This window comes from Thalassophryne amazonica, chromosome 18, assembly GCF_902500255.1.
Source record: "Thalassophryne amazonica chromosome 18, fThaAma1.1, whole genome shotgun sequence".
Lineage (NCBI taxonomy): Eukaryota > Metazoa > Chordata > Actinopteri > Batrachoidiformes > Batrachoididae > Thalassophryne > Thalassophryne amazonica.
In genome coordinates, this window is record NC_047120.1 from 70,457,039 (window position 1) to 70,473,851 (window position 16,813).

General features: G+C 45.7%; 1 protein-coding gene across 8 annotated transcripts in view; it reads right to left on the reverse strand.

The window, feature by feature from the left end:
• Window positions 1-16,813, reverse strand: part of itgb4 (integrin, beta 4) — a 55,127-nt gene that overhangs the window by 26,135 nt on the left and 12,179 nt on the right. For all 8 annotated transcript variants that reach the window (XM_034193342.1, XM_034193344.1, XM_034193347.1 and 5 more), the window contains exons 4-17: window positions 10,245-10,346; window positions 9,938-10,142; window positions 8,991-9,087; window positions 8,722-8,893; window positions 7,786-8,049; window positions 7,591-7,680; window positions 7,362-7,484; window positions 6,640-6,807; window positions 4,473-4,549; window positions 4,113-4,327; window positions 3,186-3,289; window positions 2,985-3,080; window positions 2,281-2,413; window positions 2,037-2,162 (exon numbers count right to left, since the gene is read on the reverse strand). In XM_034193342.1, coding sequence (XP_034049233.1) covers window positions 2,037-2,162; window positions 2,281-2,413; window positions 2,985-3,080; window positions 3,186-3,289; window positions 4,113-4,327; window positions 4,473-4,549; window positions 6,640-6,807; window positions 7,362-7,484; window positions 7,591-7,680; window positions 7,786-8,049; window positions 8,722-8,893; window positions 8,991-9,087; window positions 9,938-10,142; window positions 10,245-10,346 — 1,972 coding nt within the window. The remainder of the gene's footprint in view (window positions 1-2,036; window positions 2,163-2,280; window positions 2,414-2,984; window positions 3,081-3,185; window positions 3,290-4,112; window positions 4,328-4,472; window positions 4,550-6,639; window positions 6,808-7,361; window positions 7,485-7,590; window positions 7,681-7,785; window positions 8,050-8,721; window positions 8,894-8,990; window positions 9,088-9,937; window positions 10,143-10,244; window positions 10,347-16,813) is intronic.

Consider the following 16,813-nt stretch of genomic DNA (forward strand, 5'->3'; position numbering starts at 1 on the left):
ATTCGGGACTTGGCGGCTCCAGTATTCACCAGGTTCTGTGGTGGCGGAAATCGTGTGGTTCCGGCTCTTCTCAGGACGGACGTCTTCTATCCTTGAGCCTGCCCACACGTCACCTTTGTGGATTGACTGTAATTATATTCTGAGATTGTCTGTATGTTCGTTGTGCACGTTTCACAACATTAAATTGTTACTTTTTGGCTCATCTATTGGACGTTCATTTGCGCCCCCTGTTGTGGGTCCGGTCTGTTCACAACATGTCTGTCAGTTTGGTGTCCTTCAGGTGATTTCTACCAAACGTGACATGTGGATGAAGGTCAGTAACAGAACTGCCCTTAAAGTATTAATTTTGGCAAAGATCAAGGTTATTGGGGTCAAAGGCCAGATTTCCACCAGCCAATGAACTGTGTCATTTACCAGGAAACTCTGCCCTGAACAAGGTGACTGGCTCCTTACTGATGCTACATTTATTCTTATGTGCTGAAGGAGACTATTGGCAAGTACTTTAAAAGTCTCCTTGGTCTTGAACAGTGTTTTTTTTTTCTGTGGACGTATTGATTTCTGTATATACACTTCATGACGAGTGATTTTCTGCTAAATCTAAACTTTAAGCCCACTGAGTTGCACTCTTTGTAATGCAGCAATAAATCATTCTCACTGTGTTCATGACGCACCAGTTTTGCAAAGTTCACAGATTTCACAGTTTATTTTTGTAAATAAAATTTGTTTTTTTGTGGGAGTGAAATTATTATTATTATTATTTGGTTCATTCTTTTTACATTTCTAAGAACCTCAGGGCTGCATTTTATCTCCTTTGCTGTTTGTTCTTTATACTAATCTCTGTCAAAGCCAACATGATAATCATCACATCATAAAATATGCAGATGATTCAGTTATCCTGTCCCTTCTGCACGGTGATGACTCCACAGACCATAGCTTGGTCTTGCTGGACTTTTTAGAGTGGTGCCATTCATCCTCTCTCTATATAAATGTGGACAAAACTAAAGAAATGCACATTGATTTCAGGAAAACACCACCTGTTCTGAATCAAATGTCCATTGATGGGAAGCCCATAGATGTTGTTGAGAATTATAAGTATCTGGGCACCCAAACTGACAATAAATTATCTTTTGAATTGCAGGTTAATGCTGTGCGCAGTAAGGCGCATCAGAGAATGCACTTTCTGCGAAAACTTAGGAATTACAACGTAGATGGTGTCTTCATGAAAATGTTCTACAGTTGCTTTGTGGAGTCTGTGTTAACCTTTTCCTTCCTGTGTTGGCTCAACTTATTGAACCTTAAGAATCGCAACCGTCTTTGTAATATTGTCAAGGAATGTGGTAAAATTATGGGAACTCAGTACACGGACATCATGGACCTTTTTAAAACAAGGGTTGTGTCAAAAGCCAGGAAAAGTATGGCCGATTCACAATTTAAGTTTCTGCCCTCGGGCAGACGCCTGGTAATGCCCAGATGCAGAACCAACACACTAAAACACTCTTTTATTCCCACAGCCATTGCTCTCCTAAATAACACCTAAGGACTCACTGTTGCACTTAAGTCTATACTGACTTGCACCTTATTTCTTGGTTTTTGTTTTGTATATTTATTCTGCTGTGTTTTTATGAACTTGTATGATGTGTTTTTATGAATGCAATTTTTACTGCTGACTGCACCTGAATTGCCCCCATGGGGACTAAATAAACGATCAAATCAAATCAAAAACCTCATTTTGGCCTTGCAATGGGAAGGTCAATATTTTCACAAAAATTATACATGCAATAATTTGGATTGATTAATTGCAAAGCTTGTATTTAATTGCATTTTTTTTTTTAATTGATTGACAGCACCAGTAATAACAGTTTCATGAACTGAAAACAGAACAAAGCAATATTTGGGTTGTTAACAACAACAGCAAAAAAAAATAAATAAATAAATCAGAATGCGTTTTAAAAGACATTAAATTTAATTTAATCATAAATATTGTAAATTTGGGCGAATAGCCAAGGAATTAAAATTCCACTTTGCAGAACGCTCACCTTTCTTTTCGAGAACCTGAACCTCCAGCTCTCTGACGGTTGGATCTTGATCGTGGTCCACGGTGTAATGGTACGTACAGTCGTCTTCCTCGTCGCGGAAACTGCATGACTCGAGCACGTCCTTTGCTGAACACAAGGAAGCACACAAGACGCAACATTAATAAAACGCTTTTATGATGCACGCTCAGTGCTTCAGGGGCGTTACATGTTCAGCCTGAAAAGCTCTTGTGTTAACGGAGCTCACATTCTTTGAGTTTATCCACCATCACAACGTTGATTTTGCATTTATCGCACACTTCTTTGTCCTTCTTCTCTCCCGTCTTCCAGGCTTTACACTGGGCACAGCTCCTCGTGGCCTCACAGAAACTAGTCTGGACCTGCAGACAAATAATGGGTTCATTTATTTGACAAATCTGCATAACTCAAACATCGAGAGCAGAGATTCCTCTTTAGAGGCTGGTGGGCTGAATACTGCACCTAACATCCAGGTCAGGATGATGAGACAAATCAAGACAACTTTAACTCTTGTAATACTGTGATTCAACACCAGAGGGCATTGTAATCTTGAGTAGTGAGTACTGGATGTGGTGCAGTTTCACCAGGTTCTGCTCATATGGCAGAGTGAACCAAGCAAACACTGCCACGCTTCATTTTCAGGCACCTGCAAATCCCACGCGGCCTCATCATCACCTTATTCAGCGTGATGTGGAGAGAATTTCTCGAGCTCGGTGCTGAAGACTCTCATTCACGTTCCTTCTGTGTTCCTATCTAGCACACAGCACCTGCTTCTCTTAAACACAGCCCAGCCCCTGATCACAGTACAGCACGCATGATGTGTCTGCAGTTTCATTTATAAACACTAAACACGGTACATTCAGGACATCCGGGACCCGTGTGACGTCATCTGTAATCCACAGCAGAGTATCTTCACACAGCACATCCACACACCTGCAGACTGGCTTCACACGCTGTGATGACGCCTGAATTCAAATCCTGGCACTCGCAGCGGCCACAGATGCATTTGCCCCGCCCACCACAGAGAAGCTGGGACAGAAAATGACACATTCAAACAGCCATTGTGGAGACACGTCATTTAGGATGATTTGAGATGATTTAAAATCGCTTAAGATGATTTAAGACTGGACTCACTCCTTTGCTGTCCAGGCAGGTCTGGTTACTCTTGGGACACTGACACGCAGGGCCTTCCCAGCCCTCCGCGCACACACACCGACCCATGATACAAGAGCCGCGGTCTGAAAGAGAAGCCGAGGCCGCACACACAAAGGAACAAGAACAAAAGGTCCTTAAGTATTTGGACAGGAACCATTTTTGAATTTCTGCAGCTGCACACAACCACACCGGCAATGAAACTACAAGACGACAACTTCCACTTTAATTCAAGGGGTTTAACAGGATACATGAACATTTCCAAATGGTCTAGTGGTTAAGAGGCGGACGTGAGACCAGATGCTCCTCGATTCAAACCCTGTCAGACCAGAAAATCACTAGGGCCCTTGATCAAGGTCCTTACTCACTGAGTTGGTCCCAGTGTGTGGTGAGCGCCATGCACCCTGACATCAGTGTGTGTGTGTGTGAAAATGGGTGAATGTTACGTGTTATTGTAAAGCACTTTGAGCTTCTGATTTAGATGAAAAAATGTGATATAAATACAGTCCATTTAGGCATTGAACATGTCTTGGACTTCATGTTCAGGTATCCTTCCCCTGACTTGCCGGTGGTTAATAATCTTAACTCAAAGAAACCCGTGATTAGGGTTAGCCTGTGTTCTAAACAAGGTTAATTTGTTGTAAAATAAAAATGTGATTTGTAAAAATGTAGAAAGTAGAAATGTTTAGGGGAACTGGCAGATATGGACACGCCTGATACTGTGGATAAGAAGCCCTGATTAACAGATAAATACGATTTGTATTTTGATCATAGAATGTAGATTTTGTTTGGTGACTTCTGTTAAATTACAATTTCATCATAAAACAGAGGGAAAAAAACAAACACATTTTTAAAGGTGAGGCTGCTGGCCAGATTTTGTGTGGAGTGCTTTCGTTGATTGAGTCGTACCACTGCAGAGGAAGCCTTGGTGTCTGGCGCACTGGGTCTTGTCGTACTCGCAGAAGGGTCCCTCGTACCGTTCTGGGTTGGAGCATACACAGGTTCCACAGGCCTGGCACTCTCCACGGCCTGAACAATCCTCCTTCATGTCTGGACCGCTGCGGCACTTGCTCTTCTTTTCCTGATCTGAAACAGCAGCTGAGCAGTTACAGAACGCCCCCAACCTGAAGGAGACGCAGAAGACAAACACTGCTTTAGTGATGAAGGCCTAAGAAGAGGTTGGACAGCTGCGTCACAAATTGGGTAAAAGGTGGCACTTTGCTCATCGAAGTCCTTTCACATATGAGATGATAATAATCATGTTCTCACCAGCCAGGGTAGCAGTGGCACTTCCCACAAACTAGGTCTCCCTTGCCATGGCACCTAGATGCTTTAGGTACAGAGTTCTGGAAGGCAGATGTTACAGACAAATCTATTATAAAAAACATTGGGGGAGAAGAGTTGCAATTGTGAAACTAATTAAGATACTGGCTGTCACGTCCAACTGATGCACTGATGTCTATATGCACTGATGACATTAGTTTTCTCACACTGAGAAATACACTCTAAAAATGGTGCACAAGTTATTTTGTATCAATTACAAAACCACCAGGGTTGTACAGCTGATCCCCTTTCTGTTTTACACACTGTTTGGGGCATGAAATGTTAAATCTTAATTAAATTTTAATTGCTGGACGTCCTCTAATTTTTCCCCATGTGACTTCTTACACAATTCAGACACCACTATGGTTCTGGTGCTGTTAGATTTCAGTGCTGCGTTTGATACCATGGATCATCATATTCTACTGGATAGGCTGGAGAATCATTTTGGGATTACTGGGAGTGCCCTTCAGTGGTTGACGTCATACCTGTCCAGTCGTTCTGACTGTGTTTTGTACAATAACACTACCTCTAACCTTAGTAACATGAAATTTGGGGTTCCACAGGGTCTGTTTTAGGCCCCCTGCTTTTCTCCCTTTATATAGCACCCCTTGGGCACATACTGCGGCATTTTGGGATTAGCTTTCACTGCTATGCTGATGATACTCAGTTATACATGCTGATAACTGCTGGTAATTTTATCCACAAAATCCTTAGAAGATTGCCTTGCATCAGTGAAAAGCTGGATGTCTAGCAATTTCCTACTTTTAAACTCTGATAAGACTGAAATGATGGTTCTTGGTCCAGTGAAACATCAGCATCAATTTGATGAGTTAACGCTTAGCCCACCCGTCCTATGCATCGGCAAAATTACCTGTATATTCGTTTTGTAAATTGTGTCTGTAGCATGGCCCAAGCAGAGGGTCACCCCTTTGAGTCTGGTCTGCTTGAGGTTTCTTCCTCAAATTATCAGAGTTTTTCCTCACCACTGTTGCTCTGGGGGTTGGTAAGGTTAGACCTTACTCGTGTGAAGCGCCTTGAGGCAACTTTGTTATGATTTGGCGCTATATAAATGAAAATAAATTGAAATTCTTAATCTTTTCAAACATGAAGTAGACACGTCGGGTAAAAAAATAGCCTGATGGTTGACCACAAGATGGTGCTATTACATAAGATAAACTGCAATCTGACACTGTCATTGTCTAACGCTGTCTAATCTTGCATCTAGCATTGATTGGGGTACACGTAGCGCTCTGGAAAACTACTACAGACAGTAAAAGATTATCTTTCAGATGTGGGATTTCAAAACGCTGTATCTACTAGTGTTCCTGAGTATTACCCATTACAATATAAATTTTGGTGTCATTATATGTATAAATGTATTTTGTGTCTATCGGACTATATGCAGCACTCTGGCAAAGTTTTTTGAACTGACTAAATGATTTGGCTTCCTGATTGTTTAACTACGTATCTCAGAACGGGGGTCAGGACTCAAATAACTTAAATTGTTGAATATTTTCAGCAGTTTTTTTTTTATGTATTTACATTTTAGTAAGTTGATGACTTACAACAGACATACAGTGAGACAAATAACTATTTGATCCAGTGTGGATTTTGAAAGTTCTCCCACCTACAAAGAATGGAGAGGTCTGTAATTTTTATCGTAGGTACACTTCAACTGTGAGAGACAGAATCTAAAAATCACATTGTATGATTTTTAAATAATTAATTTGGTCCTCGGTTTGTCTGAGGGTTTGGGTCTTCATGACGTGTTTGCAAATTGCAAACACAAACCAGCTAATGATGGGCTGCTTATGGTGACCTACACCATTTAATCAGAAATTAGGCACCATTTCTGCCCACATACAGCTTCAAAATGTTCATTTAATCTATTTATGCAGGTAAACTCCCATTCATATCGGTATTGATGTTCAAATCTAAGTCTTTACAAGTCAATACACATAATAGAAAAACATCTACAACGATTTTCATGACTTTTTAATGAGACTAGTGCAGCCTCCACTCCAACAGTGGATCCTCAGACTTGAGACGAGTGACCTCAAGTAGAATATTTGCATAATTGTGATTGTTAATCTGCATCTTCAGATGTTTTTACCTTTTCACATTCGCAGGTCGGACACAAAACAGAAGCGCCAATCTTAACGCCATCATTGAAGGTTGATGGTTTCACAGTCATCTCCCCCTCCTTTTCATCCATGGCCATCCGACAAACTGGCCTACCGTCGATCATCCGCTCAGCTTTCAGTTTTGCCTTGAACCTGCCCTGAAAAATGAAGAAAACGTTATTTTCTACCGTCGGTGTACTTATACTCTGGAGAATACAGTATATACTACCACTCAAAGGTTTGGACACATTTCGCCATGTCCAAACCTTTGACAGGTAGTGTCCATCCATTCTTGCATAGGGTGCTGCAACACATGCCAAAAAAAAAGTCACATTGGGGTCTATTTTTTCTAAATATAAAAGATTAAATCATCACATTTACACACAGTTTTCTTGAGACAACGCAGAGGATGAACACATGAATATTTCCAATTTACTGAGTATGTTTTGGGCCTCGTTTTCATCAGTCATTAAGAAATACAAACTGTACGGTAAATTTGTGTCAAGTAAGCAGTTCTCAAAAAATTAGAGAGGGAAGCCACCAAGACACCCAACCTGTGCACAGAGCAACTTTTGTCTGCTGCATCACCAGTGACACAGCGTCATGGTGAAGTGGTACAGAGGAGAAGGTTCTCTCACTGTTCTGTGCATCATCACGTCTTCTGAAACAGTACGTCTATTTTTGATGAATTGTTTTCAGCTGGTGTACTTACTATCGCTCCTGTTTGGAATTTAAATTCTCCACTTTCTGCAAGCTGTTCGTCCATGTTCAGGAACTGAGCACTGAAAGCTTTGGGTCTGTTTTCTGCACGGATGCTCATCTTCGAACGGATTTTCTACGAGGACACGTGCAAATGTCAGCAGCTGGAGCGCATTTTTCCCTGTTACTGAACTACACAGACAGCACACACGACTGATCTGCTCCCAGCAACGACATTTTACCTTAAAGGCGTCGTTCAGGATCTGGAGGATGTTGGATGAGTCTTCCTGCAGTAGATCCGTCTCAGAAATGGGAAAATATTTTTGCAGTTTCTGCAAATAGTACAGACAAAATAAGCTCCTCGCAGTACAGCAAATCAATTAATGAAGAACTAATATTTTTTTTATTTTAATGGAACCTTCAAAGACTTTACTAACCTCGTAGTATGTGTAGGAGTGGTTGGTGACCGCAAAGATAGGAATGATGGTGTGTTTTTCCAGCAGACTGACCAGTGTGGGTATTGAGGGGTAATCATACTTTGTATCATTTTTGTATGTGCCGTCCGGAAGCAGTTGGCACTCCTTAGGGTTGCGTGACAAGATGCCCGCCAGCACATTGGCACCGTCGGCCTCGTAGTGGAAGGCCGACTCGGTGGAGAATACCAGTAGGTGGGTGCTGTGGTCACGCCAGCCTATTATATCCTGTAAAAATGAACATAGTGATACAAGGGTAGGAGAAACTACATTTGTTACAAGACAGACATTTGTTAAACTGTGTTCTAGCTGTGGAGAGGTGGAGATACACTCTGGAGAGAAGGGGAATGAACATCTGTAGGAGCAAGTCCGGCTGCATGCATGTGAATGAGAGGTGAGATTGCAAGGAACAGAGGTGGAAGATCTTGGGGTCAACTTTTCAAAGTCATAGAGTGTGTGGTAAAGAGGTGAGAAAGTGTGAAGACAGGGTGGAGTGGATGGGAAACGGTCAAAGGAGTGACCTGTGATAGAAGGGTGTTTGCAAGAGTGACAGGGAAAGTTCACAAGACAGTAGCGAGACCAGCTACAGTGTACAGCTGAGAGATGGATGGCACTAACTAAAAGACAAGGTAGAACTAGAGGCGGCAGAGCTGAAGATGCTGTGATTTTCCTTGGGAGGGATGAGGACAGACAGGAACAGAAATGAAATATTATAGGACCAGTGCTGGTAAGACAATGTCTGAGACGGTTTAGATGTGTGCAGGGCCGAAGGGGAGAAGAATGCTGCGGATAGAACTTCCAGGCAGGAGGAGAAACAGGAACTTCAAGGAGGTCATGCGCTACAAGTCTTGGGTCGTGATCAGAAGCATTTGTGAAAAACGTGTTGTTGTTTTCACTAACCTTACAAACGGCAACCTGTAGTATGGCATCAAATCCTCCTTCAGGAGCGTCCAGGTTACCAGATATGATTTCCTTCTGGAGTTCACGACCAAAGAAGTTTAAGTCGCTTGTCAACTTGATGACATTTTGGAAGGAGAAGGGAGGGTCACTGTTGGGCCAAGGCCTTTTAAGTCTGAGAGGATGGACAACAGAGAAACGAGAATAAGGACATGTTAAGTTCCACTGACGTGAGTGCTGCTTCAAATGTAGGACCACATTTCCTCTCTTACTTGGTCGGTCTCATGTCAGTCTGGGGCTCAGTGACTTTGTCAACAAACTTTCCAAAGCCGATGGTGTAGTCATCTGACAGGTCCTTCACCAATTTTGCTGTGAGAAATACATTTGCTGTTGGTACACACTCAATGGAAGGAACAGGATAAAAGATGTTTATGCACAATTTTGTGATGTCAATTTACAGAAAGAAGACACAAGACATTTAGTTCATCTTTTATAACCTTTGATGATATTGAGTCATTTCTGCCTAAATGTCAAATTAACACATTTATTACCCTGAAAATATGATAAACCAGCCAATGACTATCATGTTCAACAGCAATTAAAAAAAAGAGTTTAAAATTTGTTGGTGAAGACATTTATTTGAAGGTACATGTTTTCCAAATGATTATTACAGGAATAAGACGGCTCTGAATTAACGTTTGGGATGATAGACAATATAAACTACCAGCAGAGAGATTTGGAATTGAAGACCTGGATGTAAGAGTCACAAAGTCACAGCTTTGAGAAACTGATGGTCAAAGTTTTCAAAACTTGCTGCAGATATACACTCACTGGCCACTTTATTAGGTACACCTGTTCAATTGCTTGTCAACACAAATAGCTAATCAGCCAATCACATGGCAGCGACTCAATGGATTTAGGCATCTAGACGTGGTGAAGACGACTTGCTGAAGTTCAAACCGAGCACCAGAAGTGACCAAGCTGGGCTTTAGCACTACGGCTACGCTGTGATTTAGTTGTATTCATGTTGGGATTGTGTGGTCGCCTTTTTGTTGAGAGGTAGCGATTATAAAACATCATGAACCTGACTTCCAGCAGTGGTTTTACCTTCAGTCAAGAGATGTGCAACAGCTCAACAGGTTTGGGTTTTTTTGTAAAAGCACCTTGTGGTCACATGACAATGTGTTTGTCGTATCAGTGCCGGTGCCAAACTGCTCACCCAACTCAGTGCCCATCTTCTTCAGGTTGTCCAAGTCATCAGCCATGGAGTTGGAGAAGTCCATGAGAATATAAAGGTCCAGAGGTCCTTTCTTTGGAGCAAACACCTCCACGTCCAGCAGCTTTTCTTCCCCTGGCAGAAAGGTCATCTTCACTTCCTGCGGAGACACCTGAGACTGCTGGAGCTTCTTGACGATGGACTGTCTCTGAGCAGCGAGAAGGGATTTAAAGAACAAGGTAAGAGTCAACGTTACGAAGATTGTGGCACTTAAATTTGTTGACTGAAAAAGGGAATGATGAGGACTTACTTTCTTTATCTCCATACTGCTTTGAAACATAATCACTCCGGCAGCCCTGCAGCCGCGGGCCACTATGTTTTCGTGCAGGTCACAGCGAGGGCCATGGAAGGTCTGAGGGGATTTTAAACATGGAACCAAAAATGAAAAACCAGAACTAAAACACTGTTCTGCTCTGATTAAATATGGACGGACACTCAAAATCAAAAGAAAGAGCTGAAATTGGAAATGAATGGAATGAAAATGTCAGGGCTGTGAAATGAAAATTGTGAAATCTGAGGAAAATTTGCAGGGGGTCGAGTCGGGGTTTAGGGCCCGTGGGACCCCAGAAAACAAATTAATTTTGTATCTAATAATACATTTTCAGCATCTCCTGATAGAAAAAAAAAAAACTCAAAAGAAGTGCATATTAAAATGATCCTAGATTCAATCTTTTATCTGACCTGTCAACGATGATGTTGAAATAACAGAATATGACGTGGAAGTTGGACCTGGAATGATTTTCCTTTTAACTGTAAACCAAATTATACATTAACTCAGAACAATTAAACTACATGAAATTCAAGAAGACTGAAAAGACTGTTACAGCATTTCAAAAACCACAGCTAAAGATTGTAGAATATTTTGAAAATCAGGGTAAAATATCAATAACACACCTTATAGTAAAAAGTCACATCATCTGGTCTAAAATCCAGTTTAAACAGCACAATGTTTATTTTCCAGGGAGAGAAAAATTCTTACTGTGTTTCCTGATATCACAGTTCACTTTTCCCTTTTATCTTTCAGGTGTGTTCATGAAGCCAGTGACAATTCCACGGATTCTTGTCCTTGTCAAACTCTTTCAAACTGTCTTCCTCACCATCTTCTCTCTGTCCGACGTCGCTCCGTGACACAGACAGGCTGCACAATTATTCTTTTAAAAACTTGAGAGCTCTAAAAGTTTGCAATGTCCACACGCTACATTTAGCTTAAGCGTCTTATGCGAGCCACACAGCGAGCGTCGCCACAGCAACAAACCAGTCCCGCTTTACGACAACTGTCATAACAGCTACGCTTTGAGTGCCATTTTTCCTCTGCGAAGTTCCGCGGATCAGATTTGTATCTGTAACACACAGATCAGTGTCCGCGGACTTATAAAACTTGCACGATGTCACAAAAAAAGAAACACGTTGCGATAGGCATTTTAAAAAGCCAGTGATGATGACAATTACAGAGTAGAACACTAACACCCCCCCATGATGAAATCCGTGGAATTCCTCGGATCTGTGGAGTTTTCACAGCCCTGAAATGTGCATAAAGTCTGCAGCAGGATTAAGCAAAAAATGTTTTCATCTGATTTTGATGGACATTGATGGAATAATCAGTCCAGTTATGAGCTTTTTTTGGGGGGGGGGGGGGGCTCCCCCAAGGAAATGCCAAGAAAGCTGCTGTTAGTTTTATCAGAAGAGACTGAATTTCTGCACACCACAGTTTTCCACATTTTAACAAAAACCTGAACTGACTATGAAGAGCAGTCTGGCCACCAGACGGCCGCCGGGCTGAGTGAGCTGTCCATGGGGACAGCTGCTGAGGAGTGTCCTGACAGAGTGAGCAAGGTGTCCACAGAAGGATGCGGAACAAAGCAAGCCGTGAGTCTGACACACACCACACACCTCCCCCACCAACAGACAGGTGAGACCCACATCACACAGACAGAAAACAAGTCATGTCCACATCAGTCGCTGCACTTAGGAAGAAAGTCGAGGTTACGGGTTGGGTCGAGTCGATAAACGTTAAAAGGCTAGTTTAGTGCTGCAACAGGGAGATGGATCAGCGCTGCGCGTGCGGTGTCCTGTGCATGACGTAGCGGGCTGTCATGGTGAAGAAAAAGCTGACCCAGAAGGCAGGGCTCTCAAAATACCAGTTGATTTATGTGCCTATCTTCACCTATGGTGTTTGGGGAGTGACGGAGTGTGAGGATTCAGCAGCAAAAATGTGAATGTGTGGGTGGGTCAGTTCATCCCAGTCAGCTTGTGTAGACAGCAACTCAAAAACAACAAACTGGTGTCATTTCATAACACCTTATTTCATCTCAGAGCACATAATGAAGATGAACTGATTAACTCGTGGTGAACGTTGCTACACCGGCTCAATCCCCAAAGCAACTTTGTTTAGCCTATGTAATATCCTGTAGACATGTCTGCCACCTGCTGGATGGTCAGTGGATGCTGTGGTTTACATGTAGTTTGGCTGCCGCTTAGTGAACACTGTGCTCGTCTGTGCACTCAGTCCACCAGTCCATTAGAGCTGTTCTTGATGACGCAGCAGTACCTACCGACACAATTGCAGCGTTACATCGAGGATACGTCACAAACGTTGAGTCAACAATCAGCTCTGCCAAGCTACGCTACTACTCTGTGGAGTGAGGTCCCGATGCGCTCACCCTCCAATCCCTAAAGTCAAACTACGTCCTACAGTAAGTCAGTAGTCTATCTGCAAACGTCGAGCTCCACCAGAACAACGCTGTCCTCTGCTGAGCTACATCGACCTGCGATGAAGACAGGAATTTGGACCCCTGGAATGACCCTTCTTCGGTGATTCACAGAGATTTTTGAGAATCTGCTACATCGGGCACTTCACGTCATCGTGTGAACGAACCTAACAGCCTCGGATGTTGTGAAAGTGTAGGAACACGGACCCACAACAGGGGGCGAAAATGAACGGACAATGGAGGAATCAAATAACACTGTTTTTACTGTTGTGAAAAAAGGCACAACAAATACAACTGATAACAATAGGGAGATTGAGTCTAATTCAAAGGTGTCGTGTGGGCAGGCTCGACGATAGGAGACGTCTGTCCAAGTCGAACCGGAACCAACCCGATTTCCTCCGCCACCGGACCCCGGGGATACTGGAGCCGCCAAGTCCCGAATTCCCAGGTGGCCACTGCCTCCGCTCGCCGGATCCGGTACTGCTGGCAGGAAACAGAAACAGTCAGGTGTGGATGCGGCTGCACCCAGCAACACGGAGGGTGGAGAGTCCACCTCCACCTCTCGTCAACAACAATCAAGAATGTGCAGAGTAAGCAGTTATCTCTCAGGGGGAAAAGGAGTGCAGTCCTAGCTCCCAGTCACCAGCTCCTGCTGTCTAGAGATTAAACAGGTACTCCTGCAAAAACACGTACAGAACAATACTTATGTATAAGCACACAAACGGCCAGAACTGCAGCCCTGGCTTCTGGTGGGACGTAGAGTTTGTTCTTCGGTCCGGTTCCGGGGTCCAGGTCTCGTGTCAGGGCCTCCCGGACGGTCTTCTCCACGTCCCAGGTGAGGGCGGCCACGATAGCGGACTCCGGGATGATGGGATCCGGGGGATCCGACGACTCCGTTTTGACCTCATCTTCATGTACCCGGGACAAAGCATCCGATCTTTGGTTTTTGGTCCCGGGACGGTAGGTGATCCGGAAGTCAAAACGGCCGAAGAACAGTGACCAGCGGGCTTGCGTGGGGTTCAGCCGCTTGGCGGTCCTGATATACTCCAGGTTCCGGTGGTCAGTGAAAACCGTGAATGGCACGGACGTTCCCTCCAACAGATGTCTCCACTCCTCAAGAGCCTCTTTCACCGCAAGGAGCTCTCGATTGCCGACGTCATAGTTCCGTTCGGCTGGGGTCAACCTGCGGGAAAAATAGGCACACGGGTGAAGGACCTTATCGGTCTTCCCGCTCTGGGAAAGCACAGCTCCTATCCCTGAGTCCGAGGCGTCCACTTCAACCACTAACTGGTGACTAGGATCGGGCTGCACCAGAACAGGTGCAGACGAGAAGCGCCGTTTCAACTCCTTGAATGCGGCATCGCACCGATCCGACCAGGTGAAGGGGACTTTTGGTGAGGTCAGGGCTGTCAGGGGGCTAACTACCTGACTGTAGCCCTTGATGAACCTCCTGTAGAAATTAGCAAAGCCTAGGAACTGTTGCAATTTCCTACGGCTTGTGGGTTGGGGCCAGTCTCTCACCGCCGCAACCTTGGCCGGATCAGGAGCGACGGAGTTGGAGGAGATGATGAACCCCAGGAAGGACAAAGAAGTGCGGTGGAACTCACACTTCTCGCCCTTCACAAACAGTCGGTTCTCCAACAACCGCTGCAGGACCTGACGTACATGCCTGACATGAGTCTCAGGATCCGGAGAAAAGATGAGTATATCGTCTAGATATACGAAGACGAACCGGTGCAGGAAGTCCCGCAAGACGTCGTTAACCAAGGCTTGGAACGTCGCGGGGGCGTTTGTGAGGCCGAACGGCATGACCAGGTACTCAAAGTGACCTAAGGGGGTGTTAAATGCCGTTTTCCACTCGTCTCCCTTCCGGATCCGAACCAGATGATACGCATTTCTAAGATCAAGCTTGGTAAAAATTTTGGCTCCATGCAGGGGTGTGAACACCGAATCCAACAGGGGCAACGGGTATCGGTTGCGAACCGTGATCTCGTTCAGCCCCCTATAATCAATGCATGGACGAAGTCCGCCGTCTTTTTTACCCACAAAAAAGAAACCTGCGCCCATCGGGGAGGTGGAATTCCGGATCAACCCGGCAGCTAACGAGTCCCGGATGTAGGTCTCCATTGATTCACGCTCAGGCCGTGAGAGGTTGTACAGCCTACTGGACGGGAACTCACTGCCCGGAACCAAATCAATGGCACAATCGTACGGGCGGTGGGGGGGAAGTGTGAGAGCCAGATCCTTGCTGAACACGTCGACAAGGTCGTGGTACTCCACCGGCACCGTCCCCAGATTGGGCGGGACTCTGACCTCCTCCTTAGCTTGGGAGCCGGGAGGAACCGAGGAACCTAGACACACCCGATGGCAGGTCTCGCTCCACTGAACCACTACCCCGGACGGCCAATCAATCCGGGGATTGTGCTTCAACATCCAGGGAAAACCTAAAACCACACGGGAAGTGGCCTGAGTCACAAAAACTCGATCACCTCCCGGTGGTTTCCTGACACCACCAGCGTTACAGGTGGTGTCTTATGCGTGATCGGAGGGAGTAGGGAGCCATCTAGTGCCCGAACCTGTACAGGCGAGGTAAGCGCCACCAGAGGGAGCCCTATCTCCCTGGCCCATCTGCTGTCCAACAGATTCCCCTCAGAGCCCGTGTCCACCAGTGCTGGGGCCTTCAGGGTTGAGTCCTCGTAAAGGATCGTAACTGGGAGTCGTGTGGCAATGTGGGTGTGTCCCACGTGGATGTCTCGGCCCACCCCTAGCCCAGTTTCTAGGGGCGGGCGTTGGAGTTTAACCGCTCGGGGCAGTCTCTCACATGGTGCTCTATTGCACCACAAACAAAACAAGCTCCATGGGCCCGTCTCCTCTGTGCATCTGGTGCCCTAAATGTTGCCCTACTCGTGTCCATAGCTTCGTCAGTAGGGGGAGCTGTGGCCCCACGGAGCGCAGGGGCCGTGGAGCGTGGGGAAGGCGGAGCGCGGTCGGAACCGGAAGGGAGAGGGACGGCGCGTGCCCGGCCACGCCCTTCGTCTCGTTCCCGCCGACGTTCTTCTAACCGGTTGTCTAACCGTATGACAAGATCGATGAGCCCATCTAAATCCCGCGGTTCGTCCTTACCCACCAGGTGCTCCTTAAGAACCAAAGACAGTCCGTTTACAAAGGCGGCGCGGAGGGCAGCGCTATTCCAGCCGGATCTCGCAGCCGCAATGCGGAAGTCGACTGCATAGGCAGCTGCGCTCCGGCGCCCCTGTCTCATTGACAGTAGCACGGTTGAAGCGGTTTCGCCTCTATTAGGGTGATCGAACACGGTTCTGAGCTCCCTTACAAACCCATCGTATGTCAGAAGGAGCCGTGAATTCTGCTCCCAGAGCGCTGTAGCCCAAACGCGTGCCTCACCGCGAAGCAGGTTTATTACATAAGCTACTTTACTAGCATCGGTCGCGTACATGACTGGACGCTGTGCGAAGACGAGCGAACACTGCATAAGAAAATCTGCGCACATCTCCACACAGCCTCCGTACGGCTCTGGGGGGCTTATGTATGCTTCCGGGGAAGGTGGGAGAGGTCGTTGAACAACCAGTGGAACGTCAATGCTACGCACAGGGTCTACGGGAGGGAGAGCCGCAGCGGCGCCCAGAGGGCGCGCTTCCACCTGCGCGGCGAGAGCCTCCACCCTGCGGTTCAGGAGGACATTCTGCTCGGTCATTAAATCTAACCGAGTCGTGAAAGCGGTGAGGATCCGCTGCAACTCACCGATTACCCCTCCTGCGGACGCCTGCGCGTCCTGTTCTTCCATTGGCCGTTCAACAGCCGGTTGACGCCCCTCGGGATCCATGACATTGGCCGAGATATCCTGTTGTGAAAGTGTAGGAACACGGACCCACAACAGGGGGCGAAAATGAACGGACAATGGAGGAATCAAATAACACTGTTTTACTGTTGTGAAAAAGGCACAACAAATACAACTGATAACAATAGGGAGATTGAGTCTAATTCAAAGGTGTCGTGTGGGCAGGCTCGACGATAGGAGACGTCTGTCCAAGTCGAACCGGAACCAACCCGATTTCCTCCGCCACCGGACCCCGGGGATACTGGAGCCACCAAG